We start from the raw sequence: 21,441 nt of genomic DNA on the forward strand, positions 1-21,441 counted from the left end.
AAGTTGATAGCAGGATTCACTCAATCAGTTGATATGTTTCTTCCCTCTCCACGACATCTCCCCCTGCATTGTCTGCTGACCCAAGTTGGTAGCACAGTAAATTCTGTTTTGCTGTCAATATATTGTTCCCAGAACAAGTGGAGCAGCTTCATTAATATACCTATTATGGATTTGATTGCAGAGCTCAGACGAGGATGTGATATGAATAAGGATTCTTTTCCTCTTGCGTTTAACACGATCGTAGAAATGTTGTGGGTTCCTTAAATCACCAACATCAAGAAACTCCAACAAAGGTAGTTTATTCCTCAGTTCGACAGCTATATACAGCATCCTCTGAGCTACATACAAGACTTGAGCTCTACCCGAGCTCCCAGGGATAATTTCCATGCTCTCGCCACATGGCCTCTTTTGCAGGCGTGTCATCACGTTCTCACATAACCACTCAGTCTACATCTTCCCCATTTGGTTGGGACACCCAGTGGCATGAGATGTAAGAGCGTGTACAATAGGAAACTATTGTGACATACAATTAAATAAACTGACAACGCATAACTATTGAGGTATAAGAATATAAGAAATAGGAGCAGGAGTAGGCCATCTAGCCCCTCGAGCCTGCCCCGCCATTCAATAAGATCATGGCTGATCTGAAGTGGATCAGTTCCACTTACCCGCCTGATCCCTACAACCCCTAATTCCCTTACCGATCAGGAATCCATCTATCCGTGATTTAAACATATTCAACGAGGTAGCCTCCACCACTTCAGTGGGCAGAGAATTCCAGAGATTCACCACCCTCTGAGAGAAGAAGTTCCTCCTCAACTCTGTCCTAAACTGACCCCCCTTTATTTTGAGGCTGTGCCCTCTAGTTCTAGCTTCCTTTCTAAGTGGAAAGAATCTCTCCACCTCTACCCTATCCAGCCCCTTCATTATCTTATTCCGACTCTCTGCTTCCTGTCGGATAGCCAATCCCCAATCCACGCTAACACCCTACCCCCAACTCCGTGAGACCCAATCTTCTTCAGCAACCTTTTGTGAGGCACCTTATCAAACGCCTTTTGGAAATCCAAAAACACCACATCCACCGGTTCCCCTCCGTCAACCGCACTAGTCACATCTTCATAAAAATCCAACAAGTTCGTCAAGCACGACTTTCCCCTCATGAATCCATGCTGCGTCTGCTTAATCGAACCATTCTTATCCAGATGGCCTGCTATTTCTTCTTTAATGATGGATTCCAGCATTTTCCCAACTACAGACGTTAAGCTAACCGGCCTGTAGTTACCTGCCTTTTGCCTATTTCCTTTTTTAAACAGCGGCGTAGCATTAGCCATTTTCCAATCCGCCGACATTATCCCAGAATCCAACAAATTTTGATAAATAACCACTAACGCATCCGCTATTATCTCTGACATTTCTTTCAGTACCCTGGGATGCATTCCATCTGGGCCCGGGGACTTGTCCACCTTCAGTCCCGTCAGTCTACCAAGCACTGCCTCCCTGGTAACATTAATTGTATTGGTACCTCTCCTCCTACCAACCCTCTATCGTTAATATTTGGTAAACTATTTGTGTCTTCCACAGTGTATGGATTAGGCTGTAGCAAGTGGTGCATAGCCATTGTGTCTTCTTTGATTATTATTGTTTTACTCATCGGGTGGGATTTTACGGCCTCGCTCGTCCCAAAACCGTAAAATCCCACCCGAGGTCAACAGACTTCTCCATGGTCCGCTCCTTGCCCGCTCTGATTCCTGTGGCGGGCGGGTTGATAAAATTCCAGCCATCATGTTTGGCAGGTCGTCAAGTTCAAATCACCTGCAATATGAATCAAAGATGACTAATGTTTCCCATTCTACTGGAAGATGTCTGTCCGAGTCCTCGTACAATTGCAGCAGTTCCTTTGCTTGATGCAGTTTGAATGCATTGCACAGTGTGCATCTGGAGATTTCCCTTTCCATGTCTGCGTATATGGAGGGCCAGTATAGTGATTCCTTTTGGCCATCTATCTGATTGCTTCCAATCCTGGGTGCCCTTGGTACAGTCGTTGTGTGTAGAACCTCTGGAAGGCAGTAGGGATGATGAATCACTGGCCATACAGTATTAGTCCATCCTATAGTCAGTTCATCTCTGATAGCAAAGAATTTGCAGCGTTTGTGGGGAAGCTCCGTTGAGGACTCTGGCCAATCCCTCATGATGGTGTCTTGCAGTTGCCTGTATATGATGTGCGCCTGTAGAGCCTCTTTGAGATCCTAAATTTGACGAGAGTACAGCCTCTCTATTGCCATAATACCTTCGTCTTCCTCACAATCCATCTGATCTGTGTTAAGTAAAAAGACTCTGGAGAGGGCATCAGCTCTTTGCCACATTTGTGAACGACACTGAGGTTGCAGCGTTGAAATTTTAACATTGTGTATTGCAGCCATGCAGACGCAGTGTGGAGAAGCTTCTTTAAGTTAGTTATAAGTGGCTGGTGATCCAATTCAACACTTGCAGGATCACCATAGTCATGAAATTTCTGACAGGTGAAGACTGAAGCCAAAAGTTCCTTTCAGTTCTATGCATAATGAGTTTCATGAGGCCCTTGGAGCAAAGGCTATTGGACTGCCATTCTAAATGCAGACTCCACCAATTACATGCTGGGAGGTGTCTGCGAGTATTGATGCTCAATGTATTGTAATAGCAGTGGGGCTGCGAGCCTTGTTTGAGTCTGTTGAAGGCCGCTGGGGTGCTCTCGTCAGCACCATTTGATGCCCTGGTGGAGGAGTTGACAAAGAGGTCCAGTGACTTCACTATAGTAGAGCATAAACTTAGAGAGATAATCTGTCAGACCAAGAAAACATTCATTCCTCTGTTCCCACCACATGACCTCTTTTGTAGCCGTGTCGTCACATTCTCACGTGACTACTTAGTCTACAGTGATTTTAAGTACAATAAATATATTGTTCTGTAACAGTTAGTCGACGGATAGCCTGTACCTGAAGCAGTTTGCAACCTTTATCAATTGATTCAATGTGGATAGTCATCTTAAACATGTTCTTGTGCTTTAGTGTCTTTCTCTCTCTCTCGAGTGCAGTTGCTGTTTGTTTCCAAAGAGGCCTTCGAGCAGGGCTACAACATGTGAACTCATCTTAATGATAACAGTCTAAAAGTTTCATTTCCAGCTGGGACCAAATGCTAAAACCAGGTTACTTGCAAAGGTGTGAATGCTGCTGAGAGGAAACATGATTGATGTGCCCACAACTTAATTAGCTGTTGGCAAACATGATTTGGGAAAACGGAGATCATTTCAAAGAAACTACAAAATCAATTATTAAGATTATTGGCCATTCTCTAGCTTTTCTCTCCTTGTGCCAGAAGCCAATTGGTGTTTTATATTGGTGGCATTATCCATCTCCACATTCGATCTATTCCTGCAGTGTATTTGGGTTTTTACCTGTGCCATTCTGGGAGAGTTTACAGTCAGAAGTTGCATTTTTGGAAAAGTCAAATTTCCATTTGCCATCACTAGATTATGCTGTAGTTGTCAGTAAAGGCAGTAAAAGTTTTAACTGTGTAAAAGTTGATTCCCTGTGTTTAAAGGATATTTCGAGTAACATTTTTTAAGTAAACAGAAGTCAAGATAAATGAGAGCTTCAGTACTTGCAATAAACAATTTAGTTAATGGTACAAGGCCAGAGTGCTTTGACTGGATCCTCAGTTTATCAGAATCATTAGATTACATCAGAATACAGTGGTACCAACTTCATTCATAAACTTCAGCATAACCAAGCATTTGATCTGGTTTATTCAAGATTTTCAACTCAATTATTCTGCTTAGATATAGAAGGTACTAACTATTTTATAGGGAGAGTGGGAAGAAAACATAAAATTGTGATAGCAGCTTCAAAGAATCATAGAACCCTACAGTGCAGAAGGCCATTTGGCCTGTGTCTGCACCGACTCTCTGACAGAGCGGGCAGGATTTTATGGTCTCACATGTCCCAAAACCATAAAATCCCACCCGAGGTCAACGGACCTTGCCATGGTCCGTCCCTTGCCCTCTCCAATTCCCATGCTGGGCAAGACAGTAAAATTCTGGCCAGCATCTTACCGAGGCCCTGGCCCGTAACCCCATGTATTTACCTACCTATTTGCCCTGTTAATCCCCCCGCTGCACATATTGGGGCACTAAAGGCACGGCTAATCAACCTAACGTGCACATCTTTGGACTGTGGGTGGAAACTGGAGCACCCAGAGGAAACATGCAGACACGGGGAGAATGTGCAAACTCCACAAAGACAGACACCAAAGGCCGAAATTGAACCCGAGTCCCTGGCACTCTGAGGCAGCAGTGCTAACCCAGTTTCCACAATAACTCTTTGGGTTAGTCCTAAGACAGTAGAATTGCAGATACTGTAAGTCTTTTACTTCTAAGAAGTAACTATGTTTTTGTGCAGAATTTTAAAAGAATATCTTCACAGTATAACTTTCATGTTTCAGTTGGATTCTTGATACAGTGCAATATTGAGAAAACAGCAAAATTGAGGAAATAGGTTGGTGACAGGGAGGTAGGACCCGGTAGGTGTTTGAACTGGGCTTGGGTGGGAGAAGCAGCAAGGCTAGTGCAGTGAGCAGAGGTAGTCCTGTATTTAAACTAAAATACTAAAAATTTAAATATTCACACAGATATAAACTACAACTTACCAAACCTTTGGTGGAGGACATAAATCGGAAGAAAGAACAAAATGTTGGTTGAACCATTATAAGATGCTGACATACAGGATTTAACTATGAATATGAACATAAAAAGCACCACATGAAAACTGTGCCACAAGGAAAGATAATGTGGACACTGTTTATTGCTCATATGTACATGTTGACACATGCATGCATGCATAGAGGTGAGGACGTGGGAGGCCAGTCTGCCGTATTCTCTGACATCGACGTTATTAATTATGCAACTAGATTGCACCATATTCCGTCGTGGGACAGGCTTGATGGCACATAGACTGCCATCATATCTGGACACTCTATTGATAAGAGATGGAGGGCAGGAGCCAGTCTGCCCTGGCAGAATGGTGCACAGCGCATCAGGAACAGTGCAGCACAATGGCAAGTAGTTTGTTGCACTCACTTAGCTCTGTTTTAATGAGCATTCATGCAATGCAAATGATGTTCATGCTTCCAGCCAGTGTAAAGACTGACCTGCCATTGAAAGAACGGCAATGAGTTTATGCCAGTGGGTTTTCCAACATTTTGACTTTACACTAGATTCTCCACTTCCACCCGCCAACAAACCCACTGTGAGCAGGATGGGAGAAATCCCCCCAGAGTCTTGCACGCATGACTTCTGACACATTACAAATCTAGTTTTAAGTCAAGATATACAGATTCTATCTATCAGACAATTAATCAATTTCCAAATTCGTTTACAGAACAGGCTTTTGATATTTGCAAATCTGGTTCATTTCAAAATATTAAACATAAAATAGAAGCCAAGTATCTCTTATGCACAGTTAATGTTATTTTCCTGTAAAAAGAATAGTAAGCATCATTCTGTCTATGTAATCCATGTAATTGCCAGATCAAATTATTTTAATGAACTATGAACAGCAATCTGGATCTATGGTAGTCATTTTAAACACTAAGATTATTGTGACATAGTGCAGAATGCAATATGCTGTAAGATGCAGTGAAACTGGCAAGGGTTAGCCGTGATGAATGTGAGCTCACAATCTAGTCATTAAGTCTTTTGAGGTGGGTGGTTGATCCAACTTACATCAGTTAGATTCCTCAGTGATAAGTAGCCATCTGGTTGATGTTGCACTGATAGATACACTCTTTGGTTTTTCTGCTTTTTCTTTCCCTTTGATCCCAGTCAAAACATATTTTTTGCGCTTGATAACATGGACCTCCAGATTAACCTTTTTGTTCTGTTTTCATGCATTTTTTATTTCTCCTAAAAAGGGAATCTTAAGGGACAGCAAGATTATGTTGACCATTTAAACCATTGCAATGCAGCCCTATTTAATATGCTTACTGAGTCTGCTGTACCTAAACTTCCATATTCCAAAAATGACAGCTTAAAAGTTCTTGAGAAATTTTTTATTCTAGTGATACTTGGTTGGGGCTCTCAGAATGACCCAATTTATGCAAAAAATAAATGTTCCCTGTTCAGGCTCTTTAATTATTATTATTTTTTAATTTGAAACTGTTAAACAAAATAATTTATATGACTCTGCACCATTACAAAGGAGTTACTAACTTCACGGCTCCACTGTAATATGTTAACCATCATTTATATGAGGGAACTATGGTCACATGGCCCCTTTAAGGGATGATCCTTTGCAGGCCACGTGATCGGGCCGGACCCTATGGAACGCAAACGCCGGAAGCGTGACCAATTGGGAGCGAGGATACTTGTCCTGGTGACTGGGAATTCAGTTGGAGACAGGGAGCAGGAGAGAGCAGACCAGTGCAATGTTTTTGTCAGACCCTATGGTGTAAATAGTTATCATAATTAAATAAACCCTTTGTTGTTAGAGCCATATTGAGTGGCCTCCAGTTATTACAGGAACTTTCTGACAAACCTTTGGATGTACACTTGCCAATTGAACCACAGTGTAAGATAACTAGAAATGGTGCTCACTTCTACATTCATATCAATTCAAATAAACTATAACCCATCAGATACAGGCCATATGGTTAAACATAAATGCAGCAGCATAATGCATCTGTGTGGCTCATTTGGTATCACTCTCATCCCTGAGTCACAAGGTTCCAATTCCAGGGCTTGAACACAAAACAAAATCAAGCTGACACTCCAGTGCAGTTTGGAGAGAGTTCTGCACTGTCAGAAGTGCCTTCCTTCCGAACAGAGATGAAACCGTCTGCCCTCTCTGGATGACGTACAAGATCGCATAGCAGTACTTCCTTGATGTCCTAGTTTTTCCCTCTTATTGGTTCCCTCACCGCCTGCCGAAGTCCCAGTCTAGCAGTTATATCCTTTAGGACCTGGCTAGCTCGGTCTGCCACACTTGGTGATGGACATTGAAGCCCCCACCAGAGTACATTCTGTGTTCTTGCCACCCTCCGTGCTTTCTCCAAGTGCTGTTCAACATGGAAGAGTACTGATTCATCAGTAGGGGGGATGGCACGTGGTAATCAACAGGTTTCCTTGCTCATGTTTGACTTGGTGCCATAAGACTTCATGGGGTCCAGGTTTTCTTCCCTAAAGGACATTAGTGATAGTCACAAAATGAGAAAAGAACCTTTTTATGGCAGTTGTTTCATGATCGTCATTAGACTTTTTTAGTTTCAGAAGTTTTATTGAGGTTAAATTCCAATGGTGGCAAGGCAAATCACCATGGGATTCAAACTCAGGTCCTCTAGCACTACCCTGGGTCTCTGGATAACTAGTTCAGTGACAATACCACTTTAAAAAAAAATAATTTGTGGGACATGGCTGGCCAGCATTTATTGCCCATCCCTAGTTGCCCTTGAGAAGATGGTGGTGAGCTGCCTTCTTGAATCGCTGCAGTCCTTGTGCTGTGGATTGACCCACAATGCCGTTAGGGAGGGAATTCCAGAATTCTGACCCTGAGACTGTGAAGGAACGATGATATATTTCCAAGTGAGGATGGTGAGTGGCTTGGAGTGGAACTTGCAGGTGGTTGTGTTCCCATGTATCTGCTGCCCTTGCCCTTCTAGATGGAAATGGTCGTGGGTTTGGAAGGTGCTGTCTAAGGATCTTTGGTGAATTGCTGCAGTGCATCTTGTAAATAGTACACGCTGCTGCTACTGAGCGTCGGTGGTGGAGGGAATGGATGTTTGCAGATGTGGTGCCAATCAAGTGGGCTGCTTTGTCCTGGATGGTGTCAAGCTTCTTGAGTGTTGTTGGAGCTGTACCCATCCAGGCAAATGGGATGTATTCCATCACACTCCTGACTTGTGCCCTGTAGATATGGGATAAGTTTGGGGAGTCAGGAGTCACTGCACCACCACCACCTCATTTAGTTAGTTGGAATTTCTGCAGTGGTTTGCTTGATCATTCACTATAATTTCAGTCCTCAGACATCATTAGTGAGGTGGGAGAGAAGGATAAATGGGATTAATTTGGATTTCTCTAATGAAGTGCCAGCACAATGTTGTGGTCTCCTTCTGTGCCATAAAAATCTATGTTTCGACAGTAATTTGGAGTGATTTATTGATAGTTTATCAACAAGCTACATTAGGCACATTTGTATATAGATATCCCGTTAGAAACATTGATATTAAATGTAATGCTAGAAGCAATATTTATTGTCAGGAATCACAGGATTCTTATTAGAAAAGGTTTTTGGCAAATATCAGCTCTGATTCACCTTATTATTCGAGGACGTGACCAGGAAGAAATGACAGATTTCTGGAGTGTACTTATATGTAAACTTCATTAAATCAATGTTATGGTGCTACATAAATGGAAAGTGTCAGGGGCAGTGCCAAGGGGATAGAGCCTGTGAGGATGGGGCAATGACAGGGGGAAGCAAGGGGGGAACTCTTCAGGGGTAGCGATCGGAGAGGGAAGGGGAACTCTGGAGATGGGAGTGATTGGGGCAAAGGGGGGAAACATTGCCTCTACAGCTGAGGTTACCGCGCCCGGGGGGGCGGGGGGGGGGGGGGGGGGGGGTGTGTGTGTGTGTGTGTAGGGGGGCTGCGCAATAGCACCCCCAAAAGCTCAGCAGCCAGCTTCATCAACAAACTTCGGCCCCCCCACTGGCGAGAATCGCACTCTGGTGCTTTTTTTGCACTGAGTGCCATAAGATTGTGACGCGGAGCTTGTTGAAAGTAAAACAACACAATTCTCTGCCATTTTCTCACTCATTTGGCGCTTAGAATTTTTTTCGTAAGATCATGCTCATTTCTTTGGTACAATATTTTATAGAAACTTTGCAAGGTCGTCATTAGTTACTCTCTATAGATGGGACCAACTCCCAAATGGAGAGGGGAATTTTAATGCCAGAGTTAATGAACTGTCAGGTAAAATATATTGATGTTTACTATTATGATATTTGAGCCTCACATAAGATGGTATAAAATCTGACAAGTACTTTGATCATTAAAGATGATAACTATCACGCACTAAGTTATGTTTTCAAAATAATTAAATTCATTTTTGTTAGCTTCATAAAGAAACGTGATATTAAAGTGCGATAAGACCTTTAAATAACAAACTAATTCTGCAGCCCATCACAGATACACTCCTGTAAACATTGTCTGAACAAAGATAAGCAAATAGCTTGCATTAATCAACAACTTGACTACATGGGACAGCTGCAACAAGGAAAGAAATATTAGAAGATGTAAAGCGGAAGTGAAGACTTCCCAGAGTAAATTTCACTCCCAGCACAGAACTTTATCTGGCACAGAATGTTCTGCTCCAGCAGTGTATACATACAAGATTATCCCTTTTGCACCACTGTTTCAGTCAGTTACCTTCTGGATTAACTGTGAAGCCAAAAAAGGTGTATGCACCACAATTTTTTATGCAATTGCTGCATTCTGAAATGTCTCTGAAGCAACTAAGATCTTAAAACTTTTCATTAGTCTTGAATTTCAGATCCAACATTTTTATTTTAAAAAGGGCCTCATTGATTCATTTTGCTGATTAAGAAAATTAATTTTACTCGGGAAATGATCTTTCGGTCTGAAATTATATTAAAACAATAGGCATTTTAAAAATGTACTTCTGAGCAGTACATCCAGGAAATGCACAGTCACTTTTCACTATAAATTACTAATTTGCTTTGCTATTATAGTTTAAAAACTACTATGGCTCATTTAGATTGTTATTCATTAGGCTCAGGGGATGTGTTTGGCTTCTATGTCTGGACAAGAAAGGGTGAAGCAGAGCAGAAACATCATTATTTTTGAAGAATGTCCCATAACTCTCACACTTGAGTTACACAGGGGAATATTGCTCAGTCAGTGGGCAGTAATTGGCTGCTCACAAGTGGCTTGAAAAAAACAACACTGGAGTCTCAACACATACTCTGTAATTATTGTCCACTATTTCACAATAAACAGCAGAACTAATTGCTTCTACAGACCAACAAACCTAATTTAAATCACATTTTTGACATTTTTATTCTTGGACACTGTCCATTAGGAATTACACAGCAACTCCCATTTGTATTCCAGCACTAATAAAATGGGATCATCCAACACCCACAGATACAATTAGCTTTGTTATTTGTTTCCTGCATAGGCTGCAGCTGGACTACGATGTTCATGATAGTGTGAAGTGCTTTCAGGTGCAAATTGACCCAAAAGTGGCAGTCCAACTTGGGTATCAGGTCCCAATCTGTACTTGAATTCACAAAAAGTATGGAGAGAATATATCATGGAATCTTCAGGAGGGAAAACTATAGCTACAGTCATAAGGCTTATAAGACCATAAGACATAGGAGCAGAATTAGGCCACTCGGCCCATCGAGTCTGCTCTGCCATTCAATCAAGGCTGATATTTTTTCTCATCCCTGTTCTCCTGCCTTTTCCCCATAACCCCTGATTCCTTTATTAATCAAGAACCTATCTATCTCTGTCTTAAAGACACTCAATGACCTGGCCTCCACAGCCTTCTGCAGCAGAGTTCCACAGATAGTATGTATAGTATTATAGTATTTCCACTGGAACTAAGGAGACTTTTGGAGGCAATTGGAGACTTAGTTTTATTATAAATTATAATGGATTTTGTTGGGGAGAATAGGGGAAGAAGATTTCTTCTGATTGGGGAGTCACCAATCTAAAATTGCCACGAAGAAAGAGGCTCGAGAGGCTAGAAGAAAATGCTTTATGCGCCATGGGGTGGCTGAAGTACAGAGTCCACTGCACCTTTTAATGGAACAATTGATAAATAGGTAAAAGCAGTGGAAGATACAGGGCTATATGAAGAAACAACAGTTTGGGATGTCATTTTGGATTGCTCTCGCAGGGAGATTGCACAAATGATGGAATTTTCTAATGCTTCAAATTTCTTTTGTCCCAAAAGATTCTTCCATATCTAAAAGGACACCCAGACATTTTTCTTCTAAATTCACAAACTTTAGGGATGCTACTAATGTATAACTGAGAGTTTGATTTGGCAGTGAAACATAATGGGAGCTGCCAGCTCCCCAGATAAGTGATTGTGTTAGCACTGGTTCTGGATCAGGAAAAGGGAGTGCTCCTCTATATCCTTCAAGGTGGGGAGAGAAGCTATAAACTTTAATGCAAGGTACTCTCTCTAGGTCAGCTTCCAAAAATAAAGACAAAACTTAAATATATCTGCTTTTTTAAGAGATATTTCTAATGATGTAAGGCCGTAGTTACCTGATAGAAACTTTTACTGGCCAAATGACATACCCAGCGGGCATTTCTGGTCGACTTTCATCAAAGCAAACAAACACAGCTATTCAACCAGTAATCATCTGATGCCCTCTTGAATGCCTCAAGTAAACCTGCCTCTCCCACACTTCGAGGCAGTGCATTTCAGACCTTGCCCTCTCGCTGTGTGAAAGTTTTTTCTCGCATCACATTTGCTTCTTTTGTAAATCACCTTAAATCTGTGCCCTCTTGTTCTGTCAATTGGAATTTAATTGGTTTAAAGGATTAACCTTTTTTTAGGTTGTGAGTACTGGTTTCATCTGTTATTTTAAATGGGCAACAGTATGTAATCAGGAATGTGAGAGCTTGCAGAAGTATCATTTATTCAATATCATTTTTCAATTATACTAAAAGATTATTCATTTTAATGTCGGTTGAGCTCTGAACAGGTCTCTGCCACGTGGCAGCCCTGTTGAAGCCACAGATGAAATTAACCCAGGTCAGTTTTCTTCATTTTAATATGGGCTGTAACTTCAGATTGGTAATGGGGGGAAAAACAAATGCTTCTAGCTGCACTAATTTTATACTGACTCAGCAACATGTTTCATTGTGTTTGTTAGTTCCAGAATGGCTCCAAATCCAATTTGAATTCTCTACCCCACACAGCTGCAGAGGGTCAGTCATTGAGTGTATTCGAGGCATAGAATGCCAGATTTCTAAATATTAAAGATGTGAAAGGACGTGGGGATAGTGTGGAAAAATGGCACAGAGGTTGAAGGTCAGCCATGATCGGGTTGAATGGCAGAACATACTTGAGGGGCTAAATGGCCTACTACTGTTCCTATTTCATATGCTTTACAATCCAGCTGCCTCAAATGCTCACTGTGACATAATATCTGCTTTCAATATCTGAAAGTCAAGTGCAATAAATTTAAATTACTCTGCTCAGACATTTAGCTAAGATGGGTAGACTGAGCCAGTTTGGCCTCTTAAATAGAATTTTAAGTGGTTTCAGGTGCTAATCTATTGACTATGTCAAGTTAACAATATGGCGAGTCAGTAAATCTTTGCACAAGGATTAGAAGTCTGATTTAGTTGGCTCGCCTAGGTGAAAAACCCTCTGTCAATTTTTGACAGAGCTGCATTGAAAACTATATCATGCAATAAACGCAGCTGTGAAGCCCTTTGGAATTTCAAATGTCGTGAAAGACACTATATAAATGCATTTTTCTTTCTTTCTGAAAAGTAAAACACTACTATCCACAATGTAAACCTCAAGGTGCTAATTGTGATTAAGATACTCCTGGAAGTTTCATCACATGATTTTCCACCTCAGTCCACCTTCCCCACGCTCCCAGAATGCCATCATCATGTTCCACTACATTCCTTTGCCGAATGGTAAACGAACATTCTTCATTATCCAATTAGATGATTCTTGACTGTTACGCAAAAAACTTTCTGTCCCATTTCTAATATTTATTATAGCTGATAGCATCAATGGAGTATAACATGTGAAAACATGAACTTGTCCACTTTGGCAGGAAGAATAGAAAAGCAGCATATTATTTAAATGGAGAAAGATTGCAGAACTCTGAGGTGCAGAGATTTCTGGGTGTCCTGATATATGAAGCAGAAAAAGTTGGTACGCAAGTTCAGCAAGTGATTAGGAAGGAAAATGGAATGTTGCCATTTATTGCAAGTGGAATGGAATATAAAATAGGGATGTTTTGCTCCAGTTGGTGTGACCACATCTGGAGCAGTGTAAAATTTTGGTCTCCTTATTTAAGAAAGGATATAAATGAGTTTGAAGCAATTCAGAGAAAATTCACTTGACTGATACCTGGGATGAGGTCGGTTGTTATCTTACAAGGAAAGATTGGTGAGGTTGTGCCTGTATCCATTGTGAGTTTAGAATAAGAAGTGACTTTAAAGAAACATATATAATCCTGAGGGGTCTGGACAGGTTAGATGCTGAAAGGATGATTCGCTTTATGGGAGAGACTAGAATTAGGGTGACACAGCTTAAAAATAAAGGGTATCTTATTCAAGACGGATGAGAATTTTTTTTTCTTCAGATCGAGCGAATCTTCCCCAGAGAGTGGTGGAAGCAGGGCCATTGAATATTTTTAAACAGATAGACTGACTTCCTTGTTGGTCAGGAATCTAAGGTTATTGGGGGTAGGTGGGAGAGTGAAGTTAAGACCACAATCAGATCAGCCATGATCTCATTGAATGGCAGCGCAGGCTTGAGAGGCCAAATCCCTGGAATCATTCCTTGTCCTAATTCATATGTTTGTATAGTTAAAATGGTTAAAACATAGAGGAGGAAGATGTCCGTGCCAGCCCTCTGGAAGATCAACTCACCTAGCCCCCATCCCCTGCCTATTTCCCTATAGCCCTGCAAATTTGTTTTCTTCAGGTAGCTATCGAATTCCCTTCTGAAAGCCACAACTGAATCTGACTCCACTCTCAGGCATTGCATTCCAGATCCTAACCACTCACTGCGTAAAAAGGTTTTTACTCTCGTCGCCTTTGATTTGTTTGCCATTCACCTTAAATTCCCTCTGTTCTAAACTCTTCTGCCAATGGGAATAGTTTATCCCAATTACTCTGTTCAGACCCTTCATTGTTTTGAACACTTCCCAACCTTCTCCAAGTAGAACAGTCTCAACTTCTCCAATCTATCCATGGAACTGAAGTCCTTCATCCCTGGAACCATTCTCATAAATCTTTTCTAAAGTATTCACATCCTTTTCAAAATGTGGTATCCAGAACTGAACATGATGTTTCTGTTGAGGCCAGTATTTAATACTGGTTCAGCATGACTGCCCGACTTTTGTACTCTATGCCTCTATTCATAAAGTCCAAGATTTTGTAAGTTTTTAAAAAAATGTTTCATCAACCTGACCTGATACTTTCAACAATTTATGCACATATTCCCCCTCTGCTCCTGCTCCCACACTCCCTTTGGAATTGTAATCTATATATTGCCACTTTTCAACCTTCCTACTAATATGTAAATTCAAAGAATTTACTCAATAAAAACAGTATTATAATGCTCAAGTTTTTCTTCCATGCTACTTGCAACAGTATCCTCAGAGATGAACAACCTGAGTAAAAGCTTTTTTTGTTCTGAAGGGAATAAAATTAAAATTAATATTTGCTAACAGCTTATAGATCTAATTCAGAAAATGTGCACTTCACTCTTCTATACAGAAAGTACAGGATCATACTCCTGTATCAAGAGTTGTGATTTCTGCATAGTAGCTAAGCCCTTAATGTTCATTGTTCAACGTTGTTCGTGTGCTCGAATTACTGCATAGTAAAATAGGTTTAAAAGATGAACAACTCAATAAACTATCTTCAACAAAGAATGGGCCCTGAGGGTTGGTACAGTAACACCAGGATGTGAAGCAACATGTAGCTAATACTGAAAGGTTCCCATTTGGTAACAAGTAGACAAAAGGTTGTTATCTGATGGGGAAATCTTTGCTCTAATAGAGTTGTTTTTCGTGAAAAAGTAGCTTTAGGAAGGAAAGAAACCTGCTGTTAAGAGGAAACCTGGCAGGATTGTCAGCTTATTCCCACAATGAAAAGACACAAGCACAGTAAAATGTAAATCATGTTCTGTTGTACTGTTTGATTTGTAACATAACAGTGGCTGAAATTACCTATACCATACTAAAAATTATGAATAATATTGCTAATATTAATCTATATCTCAGAGACTGCAGTATTTTCAAAATCTTAAAAAGGATCAGTGTTACTTTTAATTTTTATTTGCTAGTAAATGCTATTTTGGAAGGGATCTCCGATTACCTACTGGTGTCAACAATTCCACCAGATTTCACATTTTTAAATAAATGATTAAAGACACACTTGAGCAAACATATTGTGCAGATCTCCTGCTCATGTTAGCGGGCTGGCACAGTGGTTAGCACTGCTGCCTTACTACTCCAGGGACCCGGGTTCGATTCCCGGCTTAGGTCACTGTCTGTGCAGAGTCTACACATTCTCCCCCTGGTGCTCCGGTTTTCTCCCATAGTCTGAAAGATGTGCTGGTTAGGTGCATTGGCCGTGCTAAACTCTCCTCAGTGTACCCGAACAGGCACTGGAGTATGGCGACTAGGGAATTTTCACAGCAACAGTGTTAATGTAAACCTACTTGTGACACTAATAAATAAACTTTAAACTTTGCAATATCAGTGATTTCCTGAATGCGGAGTATTGCTCGCACAATTCATTGCGTTTATTCTTCACATCACTACAAGGAGGACTGTAATAAAGACATTCTTCAAACCAGCTGCTCTACAAGGTAACTGACACACACGAATAAACATATACAGAGATCTTCCATGATGACTCTGAGGGTTATAGGGCAATTTCGGCAGAATATATTTCTCCTTTATATCTGTTAGTAATAGATCTTAAAATTCTCCTTTAGAACAAAAAGGGTTTTTGACATTTTTTACTTTTTTTTGAAAGATTTGAAAACTTGCAGCAATTATGCTCCTTCAGTCTGGAAGGAGTTTCTCTTCCCAAAACTCATCCCTTACCCTTTTGATCACTTCTCCAAACTTTTCACCCTCTTCAAGAATCTACTCTCCCTGTTTTATTCGCGAAAAATCTCAGTATGGCAATAAAAATAATGTGGAAGAAACATCCAGGCTAGTTTGATGAATTATCAGGTAATAATTCTACATAAGTACATGAAAAACCTCATTGTAATGGTGGATAAAGATACACTGTAATCTTCAAGTTTCTGTTACTCCCGGAACAGAAATAGAAGGAGTAGTTTTGCATCCATGTTAGCCGCCAGTGAGAATGGTGATGTGGACTCAGAATCTGGCAAGAATTGGGAAACACGGGACATTGCCCAGGCAGTGCCTCCTGCCCTGGAAAGATAAAGGAGCATCAAGGCCTTTGAGGTAATCCCTATGAAGTTGCCCTTTTCAGAGTTCATAAATGTGCATAGATTGTATTACACAAAGTAAAGGAGTGATCTAAATTTAAAACACTTTAGTTACCTTGACATGTTCATAATTCAAACATAAAGTACATCCTTTAGCTTTGCAAGCCTTGGGTCATCACATTCAATATGTGACAATCTTAAACATACACATATATTCATTTTCTGCTTCCCAGTTACCTCTGCTCCTTTTCCTTTGTCCATGGTATCCTTCTTGAAAGAATGGTACTAAATCTTGAAAGATAACTTTAAGCTACGAGGAGAGAATGTTTGACCTCCCCTCCTCTGCCATCCAAGTCCCAAATGATTTTCACATCATCATAAAAATATTTTTAATCACTGAGATCCCCGAGGGAAAGCGAAGTGTATAATCAATCAAATTGGGGCGTGCGAGGTGGGATTTCAGTATAATAACGCGTTAAGCATTGGTCCAGACCACATACAATGAAGTTCAAACGCACCTGTTATTTCCTGAAGTCGTTCAGAAAAGTTGGGCTCATCACACAATGCCTGCAGCAAAGCTTTCTTGACCTCACGTTCAGCTTTATCCACCACGCTGTCCAACTTGAGCTCTCCAACCACAGAGTAGATGTAAACCAATAATACAAGAATTTCTTCAGGGGTGTAATCAAGATAGTCTCTCTCCCCATGGGACTTGATCATAGGCAGAAGTTGGGTTAAAACTCGAGACAAATCACAATCTCCAAGAGTCTGAAAACAAATAGAGATGTTTTCAATTTTTGTGCAGAAAATATAGTAACTCAATTCAAGTATTTTTCAAGTTGGAATTAAATTTCTTCTGCAAATAGTTCCCATGCATAATACTTCAAACACCTTTCACACATTTCAAAGTTTAAACCAATGCCACTCCATATTAACAATAATAAACATTTGGAAAATAGTTGTGAAGCAAAATGAAGTACATATTTCAGATAAAATGAAATGGAATGACATCAAAGATATTTTGTAAAACGGACAAGGTTTCCTATAAGTTACAGATAGGGGGTTGGGTTTGTTTCAATAGCCAGTTGGGTGCATTAATCCGAACAGGCGCCGGAGTGTGGCGACTAGGGGAGTTTCACAATAACGGCATTGCCGTATTGATATAAGCCTTACTTGAGACGAATAAATAAACTTTAGGACATTTTACAAGCAACTGTACTATAACTGTTGATGACCACATTTACCAACTAAATACTAAACCAACATTCTAAGATACATAGAAACATAGAAAAACTACAGCACAAAACAGGCCCTTCGGCCCCACAAGTTGTGCCAAACATATCCCTACCTTTTAGGCCATAGAAACATAGAAAAACTACAGCACAAAACAAAACATTAAATACTGAGTTACAATACTGTATAATTCATGAGCATTGTTTCAGCTGTCCAGAGGGAGGGGCGGGCCTGGCCTGAGAGGGGGGGAGGGGCGGGCCTAGCCTGAGAGGGGGGGAGGGGTGGGGCGGGCCCGAGAGGAGGGGGGGAGGGGCGGGCCCGAGAGGAGAGGGCGGGGCGGGCGTGAGAGAGGGCGGGGCGGGCGTGAGAGAGGGCGGGGCGGGCGTGAGAGTGGGCGGGGCGGGCGTGAGAGAGGGCGGGGCGGGCGTGAGAGAGGGCGGGGCGGGCGTGAGAGAGGGCGGGGCGGGCGTGAGAGAGGGCGGGCGTGAGAGAGGGCGGGGCGGGCGTGAGAGAGGGGGAGGGGCGGGCGTGAGAGAGGGGGAGGGGCGGGCGTGAGAGAGGGGGAGGGGCGGGCGTGAGAGAGGGGGAGGGGCGGGCGTGAGAGAGGGGGAGGGGCGGGCGTGAGAGAGGGGGAGGGGCGGGCGTGAGAGAGGGGGAGGGGCGGGCGTGAGAGAGGGGGAGGGGCGGGCGTGAGAGAGGGGGAGGGGCGGGCGTGAGAGAGGGGGAGGGGCGGGCGTGAGAGAGGGGGAGGGGCGGGCGTGAGAGAGGGGGAGGGGCGGGCGTGAGAGAGGGGGAGGGGCGGGCGTGAGAGAGGGGGAGGGGCGGGCGTGAGAGAGGGGGGGGCGGGCGTGAGAGAGGGGGAGGGGCGGGCGTGAGAGAGGGGGAGGGGCGGGCGTGAGAAAGGGGGAGGGGCGGGCGTGAGAGAGGGGGAGGGGCGGGCGTGAGAGGGGGAGGGGCGGGCGTGAGAGAGGGGGAGGGGCAGGCGTGAGAGAAGGGGAGGGGCGGGCGTGAGAGAAGGGGAGGGGCGGGCGTGAGAGAGGGGGAGGGGCGGGCGTGAGAGAGGGGGAGGGGCGGGCGTGAGAGAGGGGGAGGGGCGGGCGTGAGAGAGAGGGGGAGGGGCGGGCGTGAGAGAGGGGGTGGGGCGGGCGTGAGAGAGGGGGAGGGGCGGGCGTGAGAGAGGGGGAGGGGCGGGCGTGAGAGAGGGGGAGGGGCGGGCGTGAGAGAGGGGGAGGGGCGGGCGTGAGAGAGGGGGAGGGGCGGGCGTGAGAGAGGGGGAGGGGCGGGCGTGAGAGAGGGGGAGGGGCGGGCATGAGAGAGGGGGAGGGGTGGGCGTGAGAGAGGGGGAGGGGCGGGCGTGAGAGAGGGGGAGGGGCGGGCGTGAGAGAGGGGGAGGGGCGGGCGTGAGAGAGGGGGAGGGGCGGGCGTGAGAGAGGGGGAGGGGCGGGCGTGAGAGAGGGGGAGGGGCGGGCGTGAGAGGGGGGGGCGTGCGTGAGAGAGGGGGAGGGGCGGGCGTGAGAGAGGGGGAGGGGCGGGCGTGAGAGAGGGGGAGGGGCGGGCGTGAGAGAGGGGGAGGGGCGGGCGTGAGAGAGGGGGAGGGGCGGGCGTGCGAGAGGGGGAGGGGCGGGCGTGCGAGAGGGGGAGGGGCGGGCATGAGAGAGGGGGAGGGGCGGGCATGAGAGAGGGGGAGGGGCGGGCGTGAGAGAGGGGGAGGGGCGGGCGTGAGAGAGGGGAGGGGCGGGCGTGAGAGAGGGGGAGGGGCGGGCGTGAGAGAGAGGGAGGGGCGGGCGTGAGAGAGGGGGAGGGGCGGGCGTGAGAGAGAGGGAGGGGCGGGCGTGAGAGAGGGGGAGGGGTGGGCGTGAGAGAGGGAGGCTGAGTGTGGGAGATTGCGGTTTACTTTTCAAGCACCAAATATAATTACACGTTTGTGGGCCATTAAAGTAGAAAAAATACCAAAGTGCCTCAGTTACAAACAAGGCTTTCAATGAGTTACATTAGAGTGTTATTACTATACATTGTAAAGCATAATGAGTATTGGGTACTTAACCAAAAAATAAATTCTGCTCTTGAAATTCAGTGGTGCTGAAAGGTTTCTGCAGGAAATTCCCAAGGGAAGTGCGGTCGGAAGGGTAGAGGTTGGACATTGGGAAAAGAGGGGTGTTCATGGGGATCACAATGGAGTTTGGGGCACATCAGGCCAAAGGTCCTGGCAGAGTTGCAATGTTTTCAATGCTTCCATCTTTACATATCGCCAGGAAAAGCAAACAGAACAGGTGAAACTGTGGCAGGCTAATGCACTTCCAGGAAATGCTAAAATTGGGAATTGTGGGATGCAAATGACAGGAGGAAGCCCAAGTGGCAAAAAAAAAGATTTTAAAAAAAGGACAATTAGAGAAAAAAAATGGAAAATTCTTCTCCAATCCCTTTGGACATTCAAATCTATTCCAGGAGACGAAACTACTCTGATGCTGAACTGGAAGACAGAAGTTAGCATTGTAATGTAACATAATGTCAGTTATGTTTACAAGTCAATTGTTGGCACAGGCAACTTCAGTACTAATTTTCACATTAAAAATATGATTCAAAACTATGGCAATGATTGTAGACAGGAAGTGTGTGGCATATTTTTAGTGAAAATGCTTGTTCAATAGTTTGTTTTCCTGGTAAGCAAGTATTTCCATAAATAAACAAATCTCTTAAGGACTGTTATGATTTTCATGTTGAAACAAGAAGATTAAATAAATTGAAATAAAAAGGACATATTCCTTTCACACACTCTACATCAATCATCAGAATGTGTCATTATTTGTACAGTACATAAGGAATTAACCTTCTCAGTGCATTAGAATCCTTTCAAGCCCAGTTTCTCTCTCAGCATCATTTTTGAAGGGAAATTATAGTTTTGCTTTCACTGATCATAGTTATATCAGAAATGAACTTAAGGTTATGATACTTCCCAGTGGACAAAGGATTTCAAGCTTGAATATTAAATCTGATAAAGCCACCATAATGGAGTATATGATGCAGGAAAACATGGCTGAATGCATTTCATGCAGTGGGGCAACATTGCAGGAGTTCCTCAGGGTAGTGGTCCTCAGCCCAACCATCTTCAGTTGCTTCATCAATGACCTTCCTTTCATCATAAGGTTAGAAGTCGGGATGTTCGCTGACGACTGCACAATGCTCAGTATCATTCATGACTCTTCAGATACTGAATCAGTCAAATTCCAAATACAGCAATGGTGTGGGGGTCACAGGGTAGTTGTCAGGACTTTAACTTTCCAAATATTGATTGGAACCTTTGTAGGCCAAATTGTTCGGATGGGGCAGTTTTTGTGCAGTGTGTGCAGGAGGGTTTCCTGACACAATATGTGGATAGGCCGAAAAGAGGTGGGGCCACATTGGATTTGGTACTGGGAAATGAACTGGGCCAAGTGCTAGATTTGGTTGTGGGAGAGCACTTTGGAGATAGTGACCACAATTCAGTGTCTTTTGTTATTGCAATGGAGAGGGATAGGGCCGTACGGCAGGGCAAGGTTTATAATTGGGGGAGAGGTAATTATGATGTGATTAGGCAAGAATTAAGATGGGAACAGAAACTGTCAGGGAAAGGCACTAATGAAAAGTGGAACTTTTTCAAGGAACAAATACTGTGTGTCCTTGATAGGTAGGTCCCTGTCAGGCAGGGAGGAAATGGCCGAGTGAGGGAACCATGGTTCACAAAAGAGGTGGAATGTCTTGTGAAAAGGAAGAGGGAAGCTTATGTCGGGATGAGGAAACAAGGTTCAGATGGCTTGATTGAGGGTTACAAGTTAGCAAGGAATGAGCTGAAAAAGGGGCTGAGGTGGGGGCATGAGAAATCCTTGGCGGGTCGGATCAAGGAAAACCCCAAGGCTTTTTACTCTTATGTGAGGAATAAAAGAATGACCAGGGTGAGGTTAGGGCCGGTCAAGGACAGTAGTGTGAACTTGTGTATGGAG

General features: G+C 43.5%; 1 protein-coding gene across 1 annotated transcript in view; it reads right to left on the reverse strand.

The window, feature by feature from the left end:
- Positions 1-21,441, reverse strand: part of scfd2 (sec1 family domain containing 2) — a 278,578-nt gene that overhangs the window by 127,899 nt on the left and 129,238 nt on the right. Inside the window, exon 5 of the mRNA XM_078217208.1 lies at positions 16,750-16,999. Coding sequence (XP_078073334.1) covers positions 16,750-16,999 — 250 coding nt within the window. The remainder of the gene's footprint in view (positions 1-16,749; positions 17,000-21,441) is intronic.

The sequence above is a fragment of the Mustelus asterias genome, chromosome 1 (assembly GCF_964213995.1).
Source record: "Mustelus asterias chromosome 1, sMusAst1.hap1.1, whole genome shotgun sequence".
NCBI classification, from domain to species: domain Eukaryota; kingdom Metazoa; phylum Chordata; class Chondrichthyes; order Carcharhiniformes; family Triakidae; genus Mustelus; species Mustelus asterias.